A 17157-nucleotide genomic window follows, 5' to 3' on the forward strand; every position below is an offset into this window, starting at 1 on the left:
GGTATTAACAGCACATGCTGTAGTTTCACAGCTCCAATACAAGAGAGAGAGAGAAAGGGAGAGAGGAAAAAGCTGTCAAAAGAATACAAGTACAAAAATATACGCATGGTGCAGATTTTTCAGGTTTTGGTACATCCCCATAAATCAAATCTCTTTCCTTTGGTGGCTTTTTTATTATCCATCTTGTTTTGGACCATTAACGGCCAACACAATCATTTCTGTCAGCATACTGGCCTCAACTATCTGGCACTGTTACTATAAAAGGATGCGAAATGAAATAAGCAAAAATGTCTGTTTCAGCAGTAAAGCAAATATGTTTATTAAGCACTTTAATATACATCAGAAAATTCCACTTCATAGAATACAGGAATTCTTTTTAAATGAAAGTTGAATGTACATTGGAAGCTATTTACAATCCAATCACTGACAGTCAAATCAAAGATGGCAGACAAAACACAGTCAAGACAAACAAGATAACTGCTTAATAAGACTATACAGTATGTTTTTCCAACACTGTTTCTAAACCCGGTCCTGCTTAGAATCCTTCTACCGTCCCTTCATGGCATACATTTGAGCTACTGTAGTACTGAAGAGCTGAGAGCTTTCACTAGGGCTTATAAGTGTTCGTGCATGCGATAGGCTTCTACTCCTCGATCCCAGTTCTTGGCAATATATCTCACCGTTAACATTATGAAAAGCCTGCAAAAAAATATGACACAGCCTGTAAACACTAACGCAGCTCTATGGAATTCATAAGAAACAGATGTTTCAGTTCCCTCAGTGTCACAGCTGAGCACCTCCTCCCCTCAGTCTCCCACAGGGGTAAGTCGTGTCCAACTGATCCTCAGTGTCTCACAGGGAGGAGGCGGGTTAGAATATACCCATTCAACTTTGGCTTTACAACTTTGCATTACAGACAATGTCACTAACAGCTAGTAGTTGTCTTAATGGCTGAAGCCTTTCTGAGTCTGTGTCATGCCCCTGAAAAATCCAGCCAGGAATTAACTGAAAATGAACCACATGACGATACGGAAACAAAGCTTGGATTTTGTTTCTTGCGATGCAGTAGGTTATACATGTAACTGTGCTGACAAATGTATTTTTAATCACTTGACATTGCTGCTTTTAGCACCAAAATGGATTATTTAAATATTTTTTTTAAATGCACACAAAACAGGACTCACAACAACAACAACCAAAAAAAAAAAAAAAAAATCCCATAGGGACAAAATTATTATTATTTTTGTTTACATTTTCGATGAACCTCCCTCTTTCTTAGATATTTTAATAATGCACAAACTTACATAGCCAACAAATTGGGAGTTCAAAATGACTGCAGGCAACGTCTGAAAACACAGCACCATGATAGAATGTAATGCAAAACCAAAAAGTGGCTTTTTTTCCCCCAAAAATAAATACACTTTTATATACTTGTGATGAAAATAGCTATTGACACATCACACACAAAGTAAGTTTAACACGCTGCTCAAAGTTAACACAGATTATTTGGGGTCTCTAGAAAGGCAGACTATCAATGCGCTTACTTCATACCATGGCATCAGTTACTGTTATGTCCTCTGTTTTGTTACATTGTACTCGCAGTACATTGTTGTCAGTGTTTAAAAAGTAGAACAAACATTAATATAAAATAACAGGAAAAAGCATTGGTACGTTTTCTCAAACAGTTACTTAGATAAAACATGGATGGGATACGAGTGACTAGAACAAATGCATGTCTGTCATTTTACTCTTAAAAGTGCATACACTGTTTATTAAATAGCATTACATTAAATTAAGATGATAGTTTGCATGGATACATGGAGAAGGCTGTAACAGATGTAGGCACATTGAAGTATCAGTTCACATAAGCCTTAGGCAGAAAACAATCTTCCCTAGGTAACATTTTGAGGTCTCCCACTGATGAAAAGTTTAAAAAAAAAAAAGTGTTTTTTTTTTTTTTGTTTTTTTTTTAAATGCAGATGAAAACAGTTGCTTTGGCACATTCCCTCCGCCGTCTGCATGACGAATGGCATTCAAGACATCTGAAATGGCACAGGAATGATTTGGGTTAATGTTTTGCTTGGGAGGCTTTCTTCACGCAAGTCTGATTAAATAAAACTAATGGTGGTTCTATTCAGTGCATTCCGGTATCATCTATGTGCCCATTTTTTGCTCCTTTATTAGTCCTTAGACAAGCCAAAAGCATGTGTTGTTTGCTATGTGCCCTCACCTTTTCTTGATTTCAACATATAAACACATGGTTGCTGTATTACATTAAAATCACATGCTGGAATATTAAAAAAACAAAACAAAAACAAACTCTCTCTTACCAGCTATAATGGAGTCTCCTTTTTGTAGTTAAACCCATGGTCTGATCCTTCAATCTGCAGTTTCAGGGCTTGTTTAAGGCTTAGCTCCGTTTCCCCTATGGGATAGTTCTCTAGAACATCCTGGTGGCCCCTGTTTTGAACAGTCCGTGGAACTGATACCCTACCCAAGAAAACCTGATTACCCTGTAGATGATAGTTGGGGTTTGTCATTATCCCATTCCTCTTCTTCTCAGAACAGCTTTGCTGCTGTATGAAAAACTGATCCTGGCACTGTCCCCTTTCCTGCTGAACTGAACCACCAATCATGATCTTACAATGAGGATCTTTCACTGCGATGTTAGCTACCGATTTATTAATGGCAATTCTCTTGTCAAACTGGGTCATCTCATACTCCAGAACCTGACCTTGGGTTGAGCCACTGTTCTTGATTTTCTTCTTGTCTCCCAGTGTTGTTTTGCTGTTTGCTGTGCTATTTCCAGTTTTAGTTCCCTTTGTTGATTTAAGACCGGATTTCAGCTGAGACCAGTCAAAGTCACTGGATGGGGATGATGGCTGCTGACTAATGGACTTTGTCGTAGAGGACGGAGATACAATAGACTGTCTGCTCCGGCTGCGGGGCAGTGAGTGCTGCTGAATCTGTTCTGTAAATGTCAGTCCGTGAAAACTGTCAATGGGCACTGTCTGTGCTGTGGCTGTAGATGATGTGGTTCTCAAAGAGGAGTTTTTTGAACTCTTGAGAGAATTATTTGACAGGGAGGATTTCTGTCTATCTACAGTGGAATCAGGAGACTCTGACGGTGAACTGAAGGCATGAACAGGCCCGTTCTGTAGACCTCGTCCAGATGACTGCACATCTCCTGCCCCAGTGCTGCCAGAACTACTTGATTTGATGGTGAGGGACTGCATTTTACCAGTCACTGCCAATGGTGTTTTTTCTTCCATGGTATGCACTGGGGAGGGGTTGCAGCCATTTAGAGTTGTAGCTCCATATTTTTCTAGAAGTTTTATAATCATTGAATGGCCACCTTTTGCTGCTACTCTCATTGCCGTTCTTCCAAACTGATCAGCGTGGTTGGGGTCAGCACCGTTTTCAAGAAGTATTTGTACAACATCGATGTGACCCTCCTGGGCAGCTATGCCTAGTGCCGTTGCTCCCTGATTGCATGTGTGATCTACATGTGTGCCATTCTCTATCAAAAACTGCACGACTTTTGTATGGCCTTGCCATGCAGCAGACTGGAGGGCAGATCTTTTTTCATTGTCACAGGCATTCACATCAGCATGGTAGTTAATCAGCAGCCTCACCATTTCAATATGCCCTTGCCAGCAGGATACATGCAGGGCCGTTCTGCCCTCAGTGTCACAAGCTTCCACATTTGCGCCATTTTCAAGGAAATATTCTGTCATGGCCAGCTGATTTTCAAGTGCTAGTATGTAAAGCGTCGGGCGTCCGTCTGCATCTTTGTAATCTATATCAGCACCGTGGCTCAGCAGCAGTTCAACAATCTCCCTGTGACCTTCTAATGCAGCTACCCTGAGAGCATTCCTCCCATCATATCCCCTCTGGTCACTGCATGACTTGTGTTCCAGAAGAATTTGCACACAGTCATAATGTCCCTCTTGTGCAGCTAATATCAGCGGTATTCGACCATCATTATCTACCTCTGTGCAACGAGCACCTTGTTCAATAAGGGCATCGCAAACTTGCCGGTGGCCCTCAAATGAAGCCATGTGAAGCGGGGTCCAGCCTGCATCATCCCTGTGATTCTCATCAAGACCTCTGTCCAGCAGAGTTCTGACCACCTCCACATTACCCTGAGCAGATGCAATGCTCAGCACAGTCCTTCCCTCACTGTCAATACTATCAACAGCAGCCCCCCAAAAAAGTAGTGTGTTGACTACAGATGCATGGCCCATTGATGCAGCAGCCAGAAGAGGGGTGCGGCCATTGTTGTCTGTATGATCCACATCAGCCCCGCCTTCTAAAAGCAAGTCAACTACATCTACATGTCCTTCATAGCCAGCCACGAGGAGAGGAGTCATGCAGTCTTTGTCACAGTGGTCGACCTCTGCACCCCTGTCGATCAAAAGGCTCACAACAGATGCATGGCCTTTACTTGCAGGAACACAGAGAGCAGCGACTGAAAGGGCAGTCCTTCCATCAACGTCTTCATGATTAACTTCGGCTCCATGGTCCAACAGGTGCTCAACAATTTCTCTGTGTCCCATATAGGCTGCAGCAATAAGAGCTGTTCTTCCTTCATTGTCTGCTTTGTTGACCTCAGCGCCATGTTGAAGAAGGTTCAACACAATGTCTTCATGACCTCCCCAAGCAGCAGCTCTTAAAGCAGTTCTGCCATCGGCATCAGCACAGTCCACTTTGGCACCAGCATAAAGCAGAGCAGACACAACTTCTGAATGTCCACCCCATGCTGCTGAACGGAGAGCAGTCCACCCATCGTGATCTGTATGGTTTATGTTGGCCTCACAGCCAATAAGGCAGTTGACCACTTTAGTATGGCCCTGCCTTGCAGCAAGGGTAAGTGCCGTCTGTCCATTGTTATCTTCTAGCTCCATGTTTGCCCCTCTAGATATAAGCAAGTTGACAACATCAAGGTTTCCGCTGTATGCAGCATTACTCAGCAGAGTTTTTCCACCGGAGTCACACTGGTTTACAGATGCCCCATTGTCAAGTAGTGTCCTTATCGAATCCTCTCTTTCTAGGGCCTGTTGTACAATACATGAAGCATGATCATCCTCATTGTTTACGTGTGCACCAGCTTTGACCAGTAGCTGCAGAACCTCCTGTTCCTTTGGTATGGAGGTGCTCAAAGAGTCTTTAGCAGGAGTTCCATTCCAAACCATCCAAAGAGCCAGATTAAATGCTTCAATCTGTAGATTGGAGTTCACAAGATGCAATGCAAATTCCTGCACCTCAAGCGGCTTGAGCTGCTTTGCCCGGCAAGTATAACTCATTGCCAACATCCTATGTCCCTCTGCTGCATTGCACAAGTACTTTTGGGTGCAGTGCTTAACATCTAGTAGCCACTCTGCAAAACTGTAGTGAAAGAGGATTTTAGTGCTCCCAAGGCCATCGACCAATAATTTGGAGAGAATGTCCATCTTTTTCTGAAACTCTTCCATGGTCAGTGTCATGTTTTTGGTCCAGACTGCATGGTACAGTTCTTTGACTGTGAGTGGCCTACAAGTTGCAAGGATTACATTAAGAATTGGTTGTACTTTGGCAAACTGTTTTCTGACAAACAGTCTCTGGCAGAGCCACAGGTAGAGGCCATTAAGAGTGCCCGGGATGTCGCGGATCTCACGAAGCATGATAAAGTTTTCCACCACACCATCCAGGACACGTTCCAGGTAAAGGAAACAACCACTGCTCTTGATGTGAAGTTGGTTAAGCATCTCAGCTGTCTCCTTGGTTAGATGCTGCCTCAGGGCCTCCTCCTGATCCAGCCTGTGAAGGATGTACTGTTGCACGTCCTTGACGATGTAGGCCTTACGCAGATCATCAAGGCTGATTTTGCGGAATCCTGAAACAGAAGGGAAGGACATAAGATGAGACTGATGGCAAATTGAGCTAATAACTTACTCAGTATATTAAAAGATCCAAAAGATTAATTCAAGAATGACCTTTGCTGCATTATTTGCTAATGATGAGTAGAGTTATTCTCCCCACACTGGTCATGTCTGACCTTGAGATCCTGCCCTGTACTTAGTCACTGATCATGTACCTTTGGATAATTAGGTTAAGTCAATCTTATTTCCCAAGGTTCTTAAGATAATTAATAGTAAAGCCAGGTTGTTAAAGAAAATCCTTTCAGAGGAATTGAGAGCATAACCCCTCTAACTGCTGGAAACGGAGACAATCAGTGAGTGTCCACTCTCAGCTTAGCCCATGAAATACCAACAAAAACAAAATCATGTCAATTAGTGGCTTTAGTGTATTGGCTAAAACAGCTATTTCAGCTTAGATAGAGAGTGCCAGCATTAGGGAAAAATGTATAATAATTTAAGTATAAACATGGCTGAAACAATGAATACAGCGTAATAATAATAATAATAAAAAAAACAAGCTAGAAAGCCTTGAAGTAACAATGCAGATAACCATTTAAGAAACAAATCTCACATCCTGAGAGAAAACATAATTTATTTCAACACTGGAATCCACTACATTGGTGATTCAGCCCATTCATTAATTGCAGAGACTAATCAGCTAAAGCATATCTGCTGTAAAATGGAAGAGAGCAAGGGACACGTTATTTGCATGACTGTAACACATCAATGGTCTGTAAAACATTTCTCCAATGCCTTACTTATCATGCAACATGCTCCCACATTGACCTTTAGAAATCCTACTGGGGGGAAAAAATAATCACAATCACTTAATGAATGATCTTTAATGGGAAATCCTCTCTGAGATGTGGAAAAATGGCTCCATAATGGCCTCTGCTAATGGGCATAAAGTGAACTTTCCTTCATGCTTAAACAATCTGTTCATGGTCTGTGTAGTCTGCAGCCTTGAGGGCAGTAGGAGCATTTTTGCATACTTTTATTTACAGTTCCCATGCTTCTCAGGGTTACTAGGACAGGAAAGAAAGTCACCAGGGTCTGTCTCAGTGTTGTTGACATACTGTTTTTTCCCCAACATCTAACAAGCCTCCTACTATGGGAACAACTATCTGGCACTTTCGCTCCCTAAACTGATGTGCTTCTTTGCCAGCCTGAGCATCAATTCATTAAAATAAAGATATTTTATCTTCAGATAAAACAGCTTAAAAGAAGAGAGCATTTAGAAAGGTTTACTAACAAGTTCAAAACTTTTATTCTCCATAGTGAAATGTGATTGCTTTGGTTATATAACATCTCTCCTCAGTATGAATCAGATTCTGTCACCAGGCCTGGAGCAGTCCTCTCTTCATCCGACTGCTATTGTGTGGGTAGAAAAGACAGTGAAATCTTATTCCACGTAGGCCCAACGGTAACCACACACTTCCAGGCCAAATAGCAAACCTAATGACTTTAACAAGAATTCCCAAGCAGGCAGATCCTGGTAAACAGAAGGAGCAACAGGTTCCCTTTATCGCTGGCTTCTGTGTTGGTTTAAGATAAGCAGGTTCCTTCAAACAGTATCTCACAATAATTCCCTTTTACTCTGTCCTTGAGGCCCTTCGTCACATTTCAGCCTGTGAAAAACTGGTTACTTGGTGAAATTAAAACACTCACACTTCGGATAATGGTTACACTTTATTGTAAGGTCTTTACTGTACAACATAAAGCCCACTGAGAAGAGTGTTTTAATCAGTACTGTATAAATAAAACTGAATGAAAGAATTTAATCTGTGATACAAGACAAATATTTACTTTGTATTTACTTTTTAAAAGGCACTACTTAAGTGTCATGAAACATCTTATGACTGAGATGCTAAGGAGTGAACAGTTACTGGGATTAAGACAGGACAGGATGAAATAGGATTCATGTAAGATTTCACCCAGAGATCTATTATACAAAAAAATCACGTTCCATTGTTCTTTACATTTGTCTGTATCGTTTTATTTCTTTAGTGATGTGGTGGCCTGTGGTAGATCTAAATGAAAAAGAGGAGACTAAGAATGCTTCTTAACTACAACAAAAAAAAAAAAATATATACATCTAAGAGACTCAACAGCCAATCACACACTCCCCACATCTGTCTGCATACAGCATTATGTAGTATTAAGTCTACAATCTGGGACAGAATGAAAACCTGAGTAAGGAAAAAACCAAACTCCCATATAAAAAAAATAATAAATATTATGAAAATATTAAATATGAACATGTAAACACAGGTTTATGTATGGGGCGGTTATGGGAATTCTTTACACTTTAACAAGCTTTAACCCTTGTGATGTCCTCCCGATTTGCATACAATGTGAGCCATCAGGGGTCAAAAGTGTCTCCACTTCATTTGACTGTTTTTTAAAGTATAAAGTATAAATTGTCAATCAATTCAGTGTTACACCTTAGTTTTACTTAAGACCAACACATTAACACAAAATTTACTCAACATTTTACATTTTAGGGCCACCAGACCTTCTTTACAAAAAATAAACCCTGTTTTTTTAGCGAAAACAAATTGAGAAAATTAAATATTTAATTGTTTAGATAATTTTGACTATCTGAATAACTAGAGAGTGCTGTATGTTGAACTTTAGTGAGAATTTTTTTTTTGAACCATTTAAATTTTTTTAATGGCAGCAAATAATCATACTTATTCCAAGTCAACACCAACACACATCATACACCTCAAATGGGAGCACGTTTGTGTCATGAACGACGATCATCTATTGTGTCTTTATCAAGAAATTATGTCCTTTTTGTGCTTCTATGATTAATCTTGTGTCAGCATGAAAACTTCTCTACCAGACTCAGGATGTCATAAACTGGCCATAGCGACTCTACTGGATGCACGGCAGTAAGAATCAACACACCCACATATGCCTACAGCTGCATTCGGTCCATTTTTCTTCCTCTCTTGTTGTCCCTCCTTGTTCATCATTGAGTTGGCTGTAGAGCAGGTCATCTGCTAATTGGATGGTTGTTGGTTCAATCTCTGTGTGCTCTAGTCTGGAGTTCTTACCAAGGTGTCCTTGGGCAAGTTACTGAACCCCAACTTGGTCTCTGATGCATCCATTGGCATGTGAACGTTAAAAAGCAGAATACAAGCAGAATACACTGTGTGTAATGCTTTCAGTACTCGAGTAGAAAAGCCACTGAAGGAGTATGGGACCAGGCACATGTGCTTGGACTGTGGTAGATCATCTTTCTCTGAGGCACATGAGAGAGTCATGCATCGTCTGTCACTGGGAAGGTTAGAAGACCAGATCAGTGTTTCCTCACCTTACTGCAAATATTCCTCTGTCTCAGCTGATTCCTCTTTCCTGCTTGATTCTTTGTCTTCATCATAATTGAAATGGATGATGTGTAGTCCTCTGACACATCTTCTATTTCAGTTTCACATTCTGAAAATTCAAGAAACTTCAAGAAGCCCAGTCACTTTCTCTCCAAGCTCCTCAGACTACCATGTCCTGGATGCCTGAGAACCTACTTGAACATAGTTCAGATTCTTCATCACTTTTCTTCACTTCATAGCCTTCTTCCACTTCTGCAGGTGGCTGATGTGCTTTTTCAGAGAAAGGGTAGCATGTGCTCTAAATATTGACAATATTTTCTATATCTTCTAACCCTGGATCTTCCTGAACATTGATTCTCCCTCCTCATTATACTAGAGGACAATATGTGCTTTGTCCTACTGGTCATTGCTTTGCACAACATGGTAAAAAAAAGTATGCTCATCAAAGTATGCAAATCTCCAGTGCAATGGAGGCTTTTGAGGATACTTTCTGTGTATGTATTATTGTAGAGTCTACCTTACAATACGAAACACTTTGATGCGGCTGTTGTTGTGATTTGGCGCTGTATAAATAAAATTTCATTGAATATAGAGCACCTGCCTCCTCATTGTGCTGCCTGTTGTGGTTGTTATGACCAGTGCTTGACCCCACACATCAGTGATCCAAGATCAAAGATGTTTGAAAACAGTATGGTGTGAAAATACGGCTCTTTGCAACACTTTGTACTTTGGGGTCATTTTTGTCCACGAGGACCACCAACGTTATAAAATTCAATAAAAACCACATAAATAAATCAAATTACTTGAAACTTATTCCAATCATTCATAGTATAGTAATGAATAACTTCTGTTATTTTCAGCCCATTTGATGAATAACAAATACATTTTTGATAGCAAAAGATTTCTTTAGAGGACAAAAATGACCCGTGGACAACACAAGGGTTCCCCATCATTACAGCCACTGAAAGGCCCTAACCCACTTCTAGTATGCCACTGTTTTCAGTAACTGTGCACATTTTCCACACTCCCTTCAGCCTCTTCTCTCCAGCTCCATGACCTCCCGTATCAACTCCCACTACTTCAGTCCTGGAGGAGTCACTGACATTACAAGAGCCAAATTCATGGCAAGCATGTGATGTAGCCATGTAAAAATCACTTCTGTTTCTGAGTACTTAGAGCAGTTGTGATGTCTTTATTTCATTCTTTGTTTACAAACCTTGGCTAAGTACTCATTTAAAAAGGCCTTTGTTATCATGACTCTGGGGTTACTTCAGGGTTTATATCAAAAAGATACAGACTTGACTGAAGGCACCACACGATCCTAATTCGCATTCCTGGTCTCTCTGTGTGCTCACAACTCCCCTGGCTGAAACTTCAAGCAGTAAAGATCAAATTTCAGCCCATCATGTTATCATCAGAGGATCTCTCACTCATCCTTATATCTCATTTTGTCTAGCCTCTTGTTTCATGTCAGGTGTCCAGTGTGTGGGGGGTTTGTTTTCTTTTTCCCTCAGCTTGAAAGCTAATCTAACTGGTGTACATGCTTCCTTTCTCTTCTACTGTTCTGCTTTGCAGGCCAGTGCACAATCACAAGTGCTCCACTTGACACAAGCACACAGTTTCAAATTTACATTTACAGTCTCTCTCGCTAACGACAGAGAGCTTATGTCTTGCGACTTTCTGATGCTCGGATGTCAGTGATGGGTCCTCCTACTTCTTCTGGACCAAATCCTTCTTTGGGCATTCTGGGTTTGCTCCAGCTGGAACAGGAAACCCACTAGCTTGGAAGGGGGAAAGAGGCCATGAAAGGGAAAAATAAGACAAAAAATGCTTCATGCTTTAAGAGACCTCAAAATGCATTTGTTTTTTTTGTTTTTTTATATCCATCGATATATCTCTATATCTATAGATAGATAATAGATATAGAGATATATCTCTATATCTATTATCTATCTATCTATCTCCTCCCCGTGATGATTTCTTCTATTCACAGTGGGACTAAGAAAAACATTCAGTATGCATTACAGCCCAATTCTGGAGATGCTGCTCTATCATGAATATTTTCTCTGGGGAACAGAAGAAAAATGCTTCTGTGCCGTAGTTTATGATAAACTGTTTCTTCTACATTCCACGGTCGCTGACACACCAATTATGAAGATACAGTGAATAGGAAAGCTGGAGGAGGGAAGAGATCGAAATTTGACTGCAGCCACCATGAAATAAAGCACTTGCTCAGATAAGACAAAAAAACCTACAACAAGAAATAAAACAATAGACCTACTTAAGTGCCTTTGCTCACCAAAATTACATCTCCCTTCAGTCACATACTGAAAGATAGCCTACAGCTTCTACTTAAGTCATCAGCAGACATCACTTCAACTGTGAAGTCATGGCAATATTATTGCCCTACTCCTGCCGATAAAGCAATAAAACAACCGCAGGGGGAATGTCATCCAACCTGCATTTGATGACTGCGGTGTAACAGGAACTACTATTAAGTACTACACAAGAATGCATGAACTCTCATTGGCTACAAATACCCAGACGCCTTCCAAGAACCATTTTCTTTCTTTCCAAAACCCAGCAGTCATGAAGGCCTAGATTTTGCACCATTTTAAGTAGGTTACACAAACTGTAGCTGAGCATTGTGTGTGTGTGTTCACTGTGTGTGTGTGTGTGTGTGTGTGTGTGTGTGTGTGTGTGTGTGTGTGTGTGTGTGTGTGTGTGTCTCTGTGGATGGTTCAGACCCAGAACAAAAGCGACTGCTAAACAAGCAACAAATGACACATTCATCAGGGTGAGGGATGCAGCTCCTGAGTGCAGGCCTCTGAGCCAGCTGCTGCTCGTTACAGAGCTGGATACCAGCCACAAGAGACAGGGTCTCGCGTACAAAAGAGTGACTGTTTGCTTTCTAGATTAATTTTTCAAATGACGAATGAGCCAGCGTGTGTGCGCGCATGTCTGTCAAAAAAACTTGAGGTCTAAGCTCATCAACTGGGACTGTGGAACGGCAGCTTCTCAGATTCAGCACGATCTTTCGCGAGACCCCATCTTAAGTCACTGGATCCATAAAGAAAACAGAAATCCAAGCCTCACTGCCCTCTCCTCAGGCTCTCCAGTAAACCCACGCTCAACCAAACGTCTGTTCAACAGCTGCAGCGTTCCCAGCTCCAAAAAACACGAGAGAGCCAACCTCCTAAACACAAGTATGTGGAAGAGAGTGAGCTCCAATGGTCTGCAAACTCGAGTCCTATGCAAGTGTGCTACTCTTCAATCTTTGAAAAATACTGCTGAATTCTTTGTTTGATTGTTTACAGACTCCAATTTGGAGTTTAACAGTCAAAAGGCAACAACTCTTTCTGTTTTATTTTGGATAAATGTGGCTTATTCACAAGTGAGAACAGACTGAGGAGCTGAGATCTGAGAGGTTTCGGCTCAAATCTGGAGCTGATTTAACAGCGCAAAGATGCAAACAGTTGCCATGCTACGCGACCACCAGGCGAGACGCAGAAATGATTACACTTAACAATTAATTTAGGTTTGCTTGAGGCGAGGCACATGAAAACACTCCCGCCCGAACATGCCTCTGCTGACTTTCAAACGGGATGTGAAAGAGTTCCAGTCAAACCTGTTGTAGGGCAGCTGAAGAGGGCTGATGTGTTGGGGGTTGGGTTAACAGGAACATATTCACAACAAGGCCACCTGTGCAAAGAATACTACATCAATCATATAAAAATCTATGCAAAACACAGTAGAAATACTAGGTTTTTTCCCACTAACCCACAAAGAGCTTAGTTATTATTTTGAATGGCAGAAGCTCATTAAGATGGTGACAAGAGGCTGACTCAAAGCAGAGCACCTGTCTACCCCATATGAGATATCTACTCTAAGAGACTTGTCACTGCTATTACAGCTAGCTTCTTGCAGCTGCACAGATGGCTGCAAATTTCATTCATGCCAAAGATTCTAACAGAAACCCCAAACAACAGACATAAATCATAAAAAGTAGCATGACATTTGTTCCAAGTGCACATTTATCCATTACTCCATTAAACGTTCAGACTGTCACAGTGTCCACTGTGAGTCAAATGCTAGTGTTTTCGAGTTTTAGGGAATAGGGTGATGATCGGAGCACATCAGACAATATGAGCGAGGTGTAAACTAACTGTGGGAATTCTTTACTAGTTTTGGATGTTATACAATTCTCTCAAATATTTAAAAATTTTAAAATAAGTTGCCAAGTATACATTGGCGGTTATGAATATACCTTGGCCCCCAACCTAAATAAGGGCTGTTTGGAAGTGGATATGGAATTCCCATGGAATCTGTTCCAGACTAACTGTCACTGAATCATCAAATAGAACTGATTCTTTCTGAAGATGCAACGTTGTAGCTTTGCAATAATGGTAAGCTTCTGCAACTGACCTTCTGACCATGTTTTTGTTCATCATTACACGGGTTGACCTATGAGTAACCTCATTTGGCTCTACCGCCACATGTTTCCATTCACCTGCATAAAAACTGCTCAGACTAGCTTGACAGCAATCAAGTCAAATAATCCATTATCTAAGATCAACAAGTGTTGCCAGGTAGGCCTGGAAGCATTTTGGGAAGACTTCGCATGTACAGATTACAGATTCAGCATGAGGAAAGCTTTGACGGCTTGCTGCGGAATCAGGCACTTGCAAAGTCATTCTTGGCACACAAGTGAAGAGACAGTGTGGTATATTTAAAAGATAAAATATGTCTTTAGTTGCAGCAACACACTGAAAACCATCCCAGGAATTCTTGAAGGGTATTTTAATTAAGGCTTAATGTAAAAACCCTTCAATTAAATCAAAAACCAACAAGTCTTGCTCTGTGCCACCAAAAGAAATGTGAAAAAATGAAATAAAATCACAGGTTCATTAAAATCTGGCAGAGGCATGCCACATACCAAAGGGCATCACCTCAGGTAGGAAGAGGCCAGCCAGTTTTGTTCGCCGTGCTCACAGTCATGTGACTGCACTGCAGCACCCAAGGTGTTATAGATACAGACATGGTAGACCTGTAATTTGCCCGGCTGACAGACGGCATGGTGGTAAAATTACAGTATTCAACAGGGATTATGGTCTCCAGCTCATCCAAAGTGAGGCTCAACATGCAGCCTCACAGACGACAACTTATACATGAATACGGACATAAATCAGTTTGTCCGTGTAAGCCAACTAAAGAAGAAGAAGAAAAAAAAAAAGAGGGGTAAGCTTATTAATAGCATCTTGCTTGCTTTTGTTAGCCATGGTGACAGAGAATCTATAACGAAAACTAAAAAGAGAACAGAGTGAACTTTGTGTTTTAATAGTAGGAGGCATTTGCTGAACGTGATTTTGGTTTAGTGTTGAGCAATTTAGTCTCTGGTGAAGGCCGCAGCATGACCAAAATATGTTGGAATCAATTATTAAATTCTTTTGACTATTAACTGTGGAAGTGCTTCTTCTTTCACTGCTGAAAAGTCTTGGCATTGTTAAGCTCCAAATTCATCTGTTGTTTGTGCAACCATATATCCAGTTGTCCAAACTGTGCCACAAAATGGCATTTTACTGTGGAGTCAGTAAGCAAAGCCGTTTTTGCCTCTCTTCGGGGAGCATTCCACAGCAGAAAAGAAATAAACTGTCCTCGCTGCTTTATGACTGTGTTTGTCTTGTCAGTTGGCCAGTAAGATCTTGCGGTCCCTCCAGAGAGGTCTTACATTTGACCAAAAAGAAACCTTACCAAAAAAAACACATCTAGTGCGATGTTAAGAGTTTTGCTGACCTTTCTGTGAAGGGATTCAACCATAGGCCTCCAGACAAAGGGCTTCTTGAAGAAGTGCATGCACTTTAAAACAGAGCTGCTCTTTTCTTTTGTGGTCACTAGTGGTAAATTAGTTCAGCTTCTTGGCATGTTGGGTTAAGAAAGCTCCATTCATGGTGGACAGAACGAAGGTGGAAGATGTGGTTCAAGCCCTTGCTAGGGTGGTCTACCCTCACCCGAAAAAGACACAAATACAGGAAACAGAAACACAGTCCCACCCCAGAGTAGCACAATTTCCTGAAAGTGTAGCTTTTACTACACAATAGCTGTGAAATCTAATGACTTATCTATATGCAAGCAGTCCTGCAAATTACTCTTGGTTTTTTTTAAAACAAAAATCCTCACGAGCATGAGCAAATGTGTCACGTTGGGAAGGAAATGAGTAAACCCACCATCAAAATGTCTCAAAGGATGAGTGTCTTTTTAAAGCAGCCACACACTCCTGTAACATTCCTAAGACTAAGCTGGGGTATAACCGTATTAATTAAAGCTGTGATTCATAACCAAGACAAGCTTTTATGTGAGGTTTTGTGGTGGCTACTTTCCAAGTTTTGACTGGTAGGCCCCCCTTAACGCTGGCAACGTTGCTCCTTTTCACCCACTTGAAGAAGTAAAATCGGGAAAGGAGTTAAAATAATTATGTATTTTATTACAGTGGAAATCAATCTAATTGAAGTTGCTGTAACACTCCTGAGCAGGAATGTGCTTGTTTAAGGGGAGTCATTATGTTTCACAGCTTCAGGAGCACACTGATACTATATTATTATAACTACTGGCACTCCATGCCTTCTCCATCCTTCCTCATCCCTCGCTCATGTTGGCTTTTCACTCAAAATCCTAAATACAGCTTGCACGAGGTTTTGTTTTGCGTTTCCTTTAAAACAGGCTCTATCACAGTTACCTTCCTCCTTCTGTACTCGAGGATTATTCAGAAGATGCTTGCAGACAGAAGAAAAGATTTCGGTAGCAATTCTCTCCTCACTCTGATTATCTCAGATCTTAAAAACACATGCCTTGAGCTCTCCATAAGGTTGGCTGTTAGCCGGTAATACTTGAATTAAATAAAAAAAATAAGCTAAAATATGGACATTAGGTAGGAGTTATGATTTTTGAGTGCAGAAGCTTCAGCAGTAATCATCAGCAAATGAAATATTCAGCGTACAGCTCGAACATTGCACAGCCCTTTCTGGATGCTAATTGGTGGAGAGGTTTGCCTCACTGTCCCAGTGGGAGTCTTGCAGGACAGCAAGACTTCCATCCACAAGTACTGCCCATATATGTTTGTGCCAAGGTTGGCAAAAGAAAGGTAAACAGAGTGAATTGAAGTGACAGTATACAGGACCCAGATACACATGTATCTGAGACGCTGTGGCCTGTTAATCTTAAAATTTTTTGTTTGGTTCTTAACCAAAAATGTTTTATCTAAATTTTTTAAAGTTATTAGCAAAAAGTTAATGATGCAGTTCATTTCTGATAAATTATAAAACATAATTTTAAGCACTTTGTACCTAGAGAACAAACCAAGACTTTAGATTATCAGACTGAGGCAAAGTGTCTGCTAAAAATACCCCCCCCATATCGTTTACAAGTAAGAGATGGCAGTGATTATTACCTTAGTCCAGTTGTATATATTTTTTCTATTTATAGCACCAGACTGGATTTACACTTTGATCTGATGAGTCAACCCTGTCTGCATTTTTGTGTCACTGTCAGGAATGTCGTCACCGTGCTACAACTGTGACCTTAAATGACTTGTTGGCTGGATGTCACACTTTCTGACTGGGAAGAAGAAGGGATTTTTACTTAAAGAAATGAAAAATGAAGCCTTGCTTTTCCAGAAGTAAATGTCAATATGAGCCATTCCCTAATAAAAAAAAAAAAAAAAAAAAAAATATTCATCAGCTGATCAGACACCTTCATGTAGTCCGTGCAGTACTCTCTCGAGCCCCCACACATACATGCCTGTTGAGAAACAGTGACTTTAACAAGTATGAATCAAACAGTATTGTTCGGATAGGAGCCCTTACAGTCCAGTGATGCTTTCATGTGACAGACGGGAAAAAAAAACAAAAAAAAAAAAATCACATGAG

General features: G+C 40.8%; 1 protein-coding gene across 1 annotated transcript in view; it reads right to left on the bottom strand.

Annotated features, from left to right (window-relative positions):
- Nucleotides 1–296: 296 nt before the first annotated feature.
- Nucleotides 297–17157, bottom strand: part of ankrd50 (ankyrin repeat domain 50) — a 42662-nt gene continuing 25801 nt past the window's right edge. Inside the window, exons 4-5 of the mRNA XM_080901722.1 lie at nucleotides 2331–5875; nucleotides 297–2042 (exon numbers count right to left, since the gene is read on the bottom strand). Of these exons, the coding sequence (XP_080757848.1) occupies nucleotides 2334–5875 (3542 nt within the window). The 3' untranslated portion in view covers nucleotides 297–2042; nucleotides 2331–2333. The remainder of the gene's footprint in view (nucleotides 2043–2330; nucleotides 5876–17157) is intronic.

This window comes from Rhamphochromis sp. 'chilingali', assembly GCF_963969265.1.
Source record: "Rhamphochromis sp. 'chilingali' genome assembly, chromosome: 13".
NCBI lineage: Eukaryota > Metazoa > Chordata > Actinopteri > Cichliformes > Cichlidae > Rhamphochromis > Rhamphochromis sp. 'chilingali'.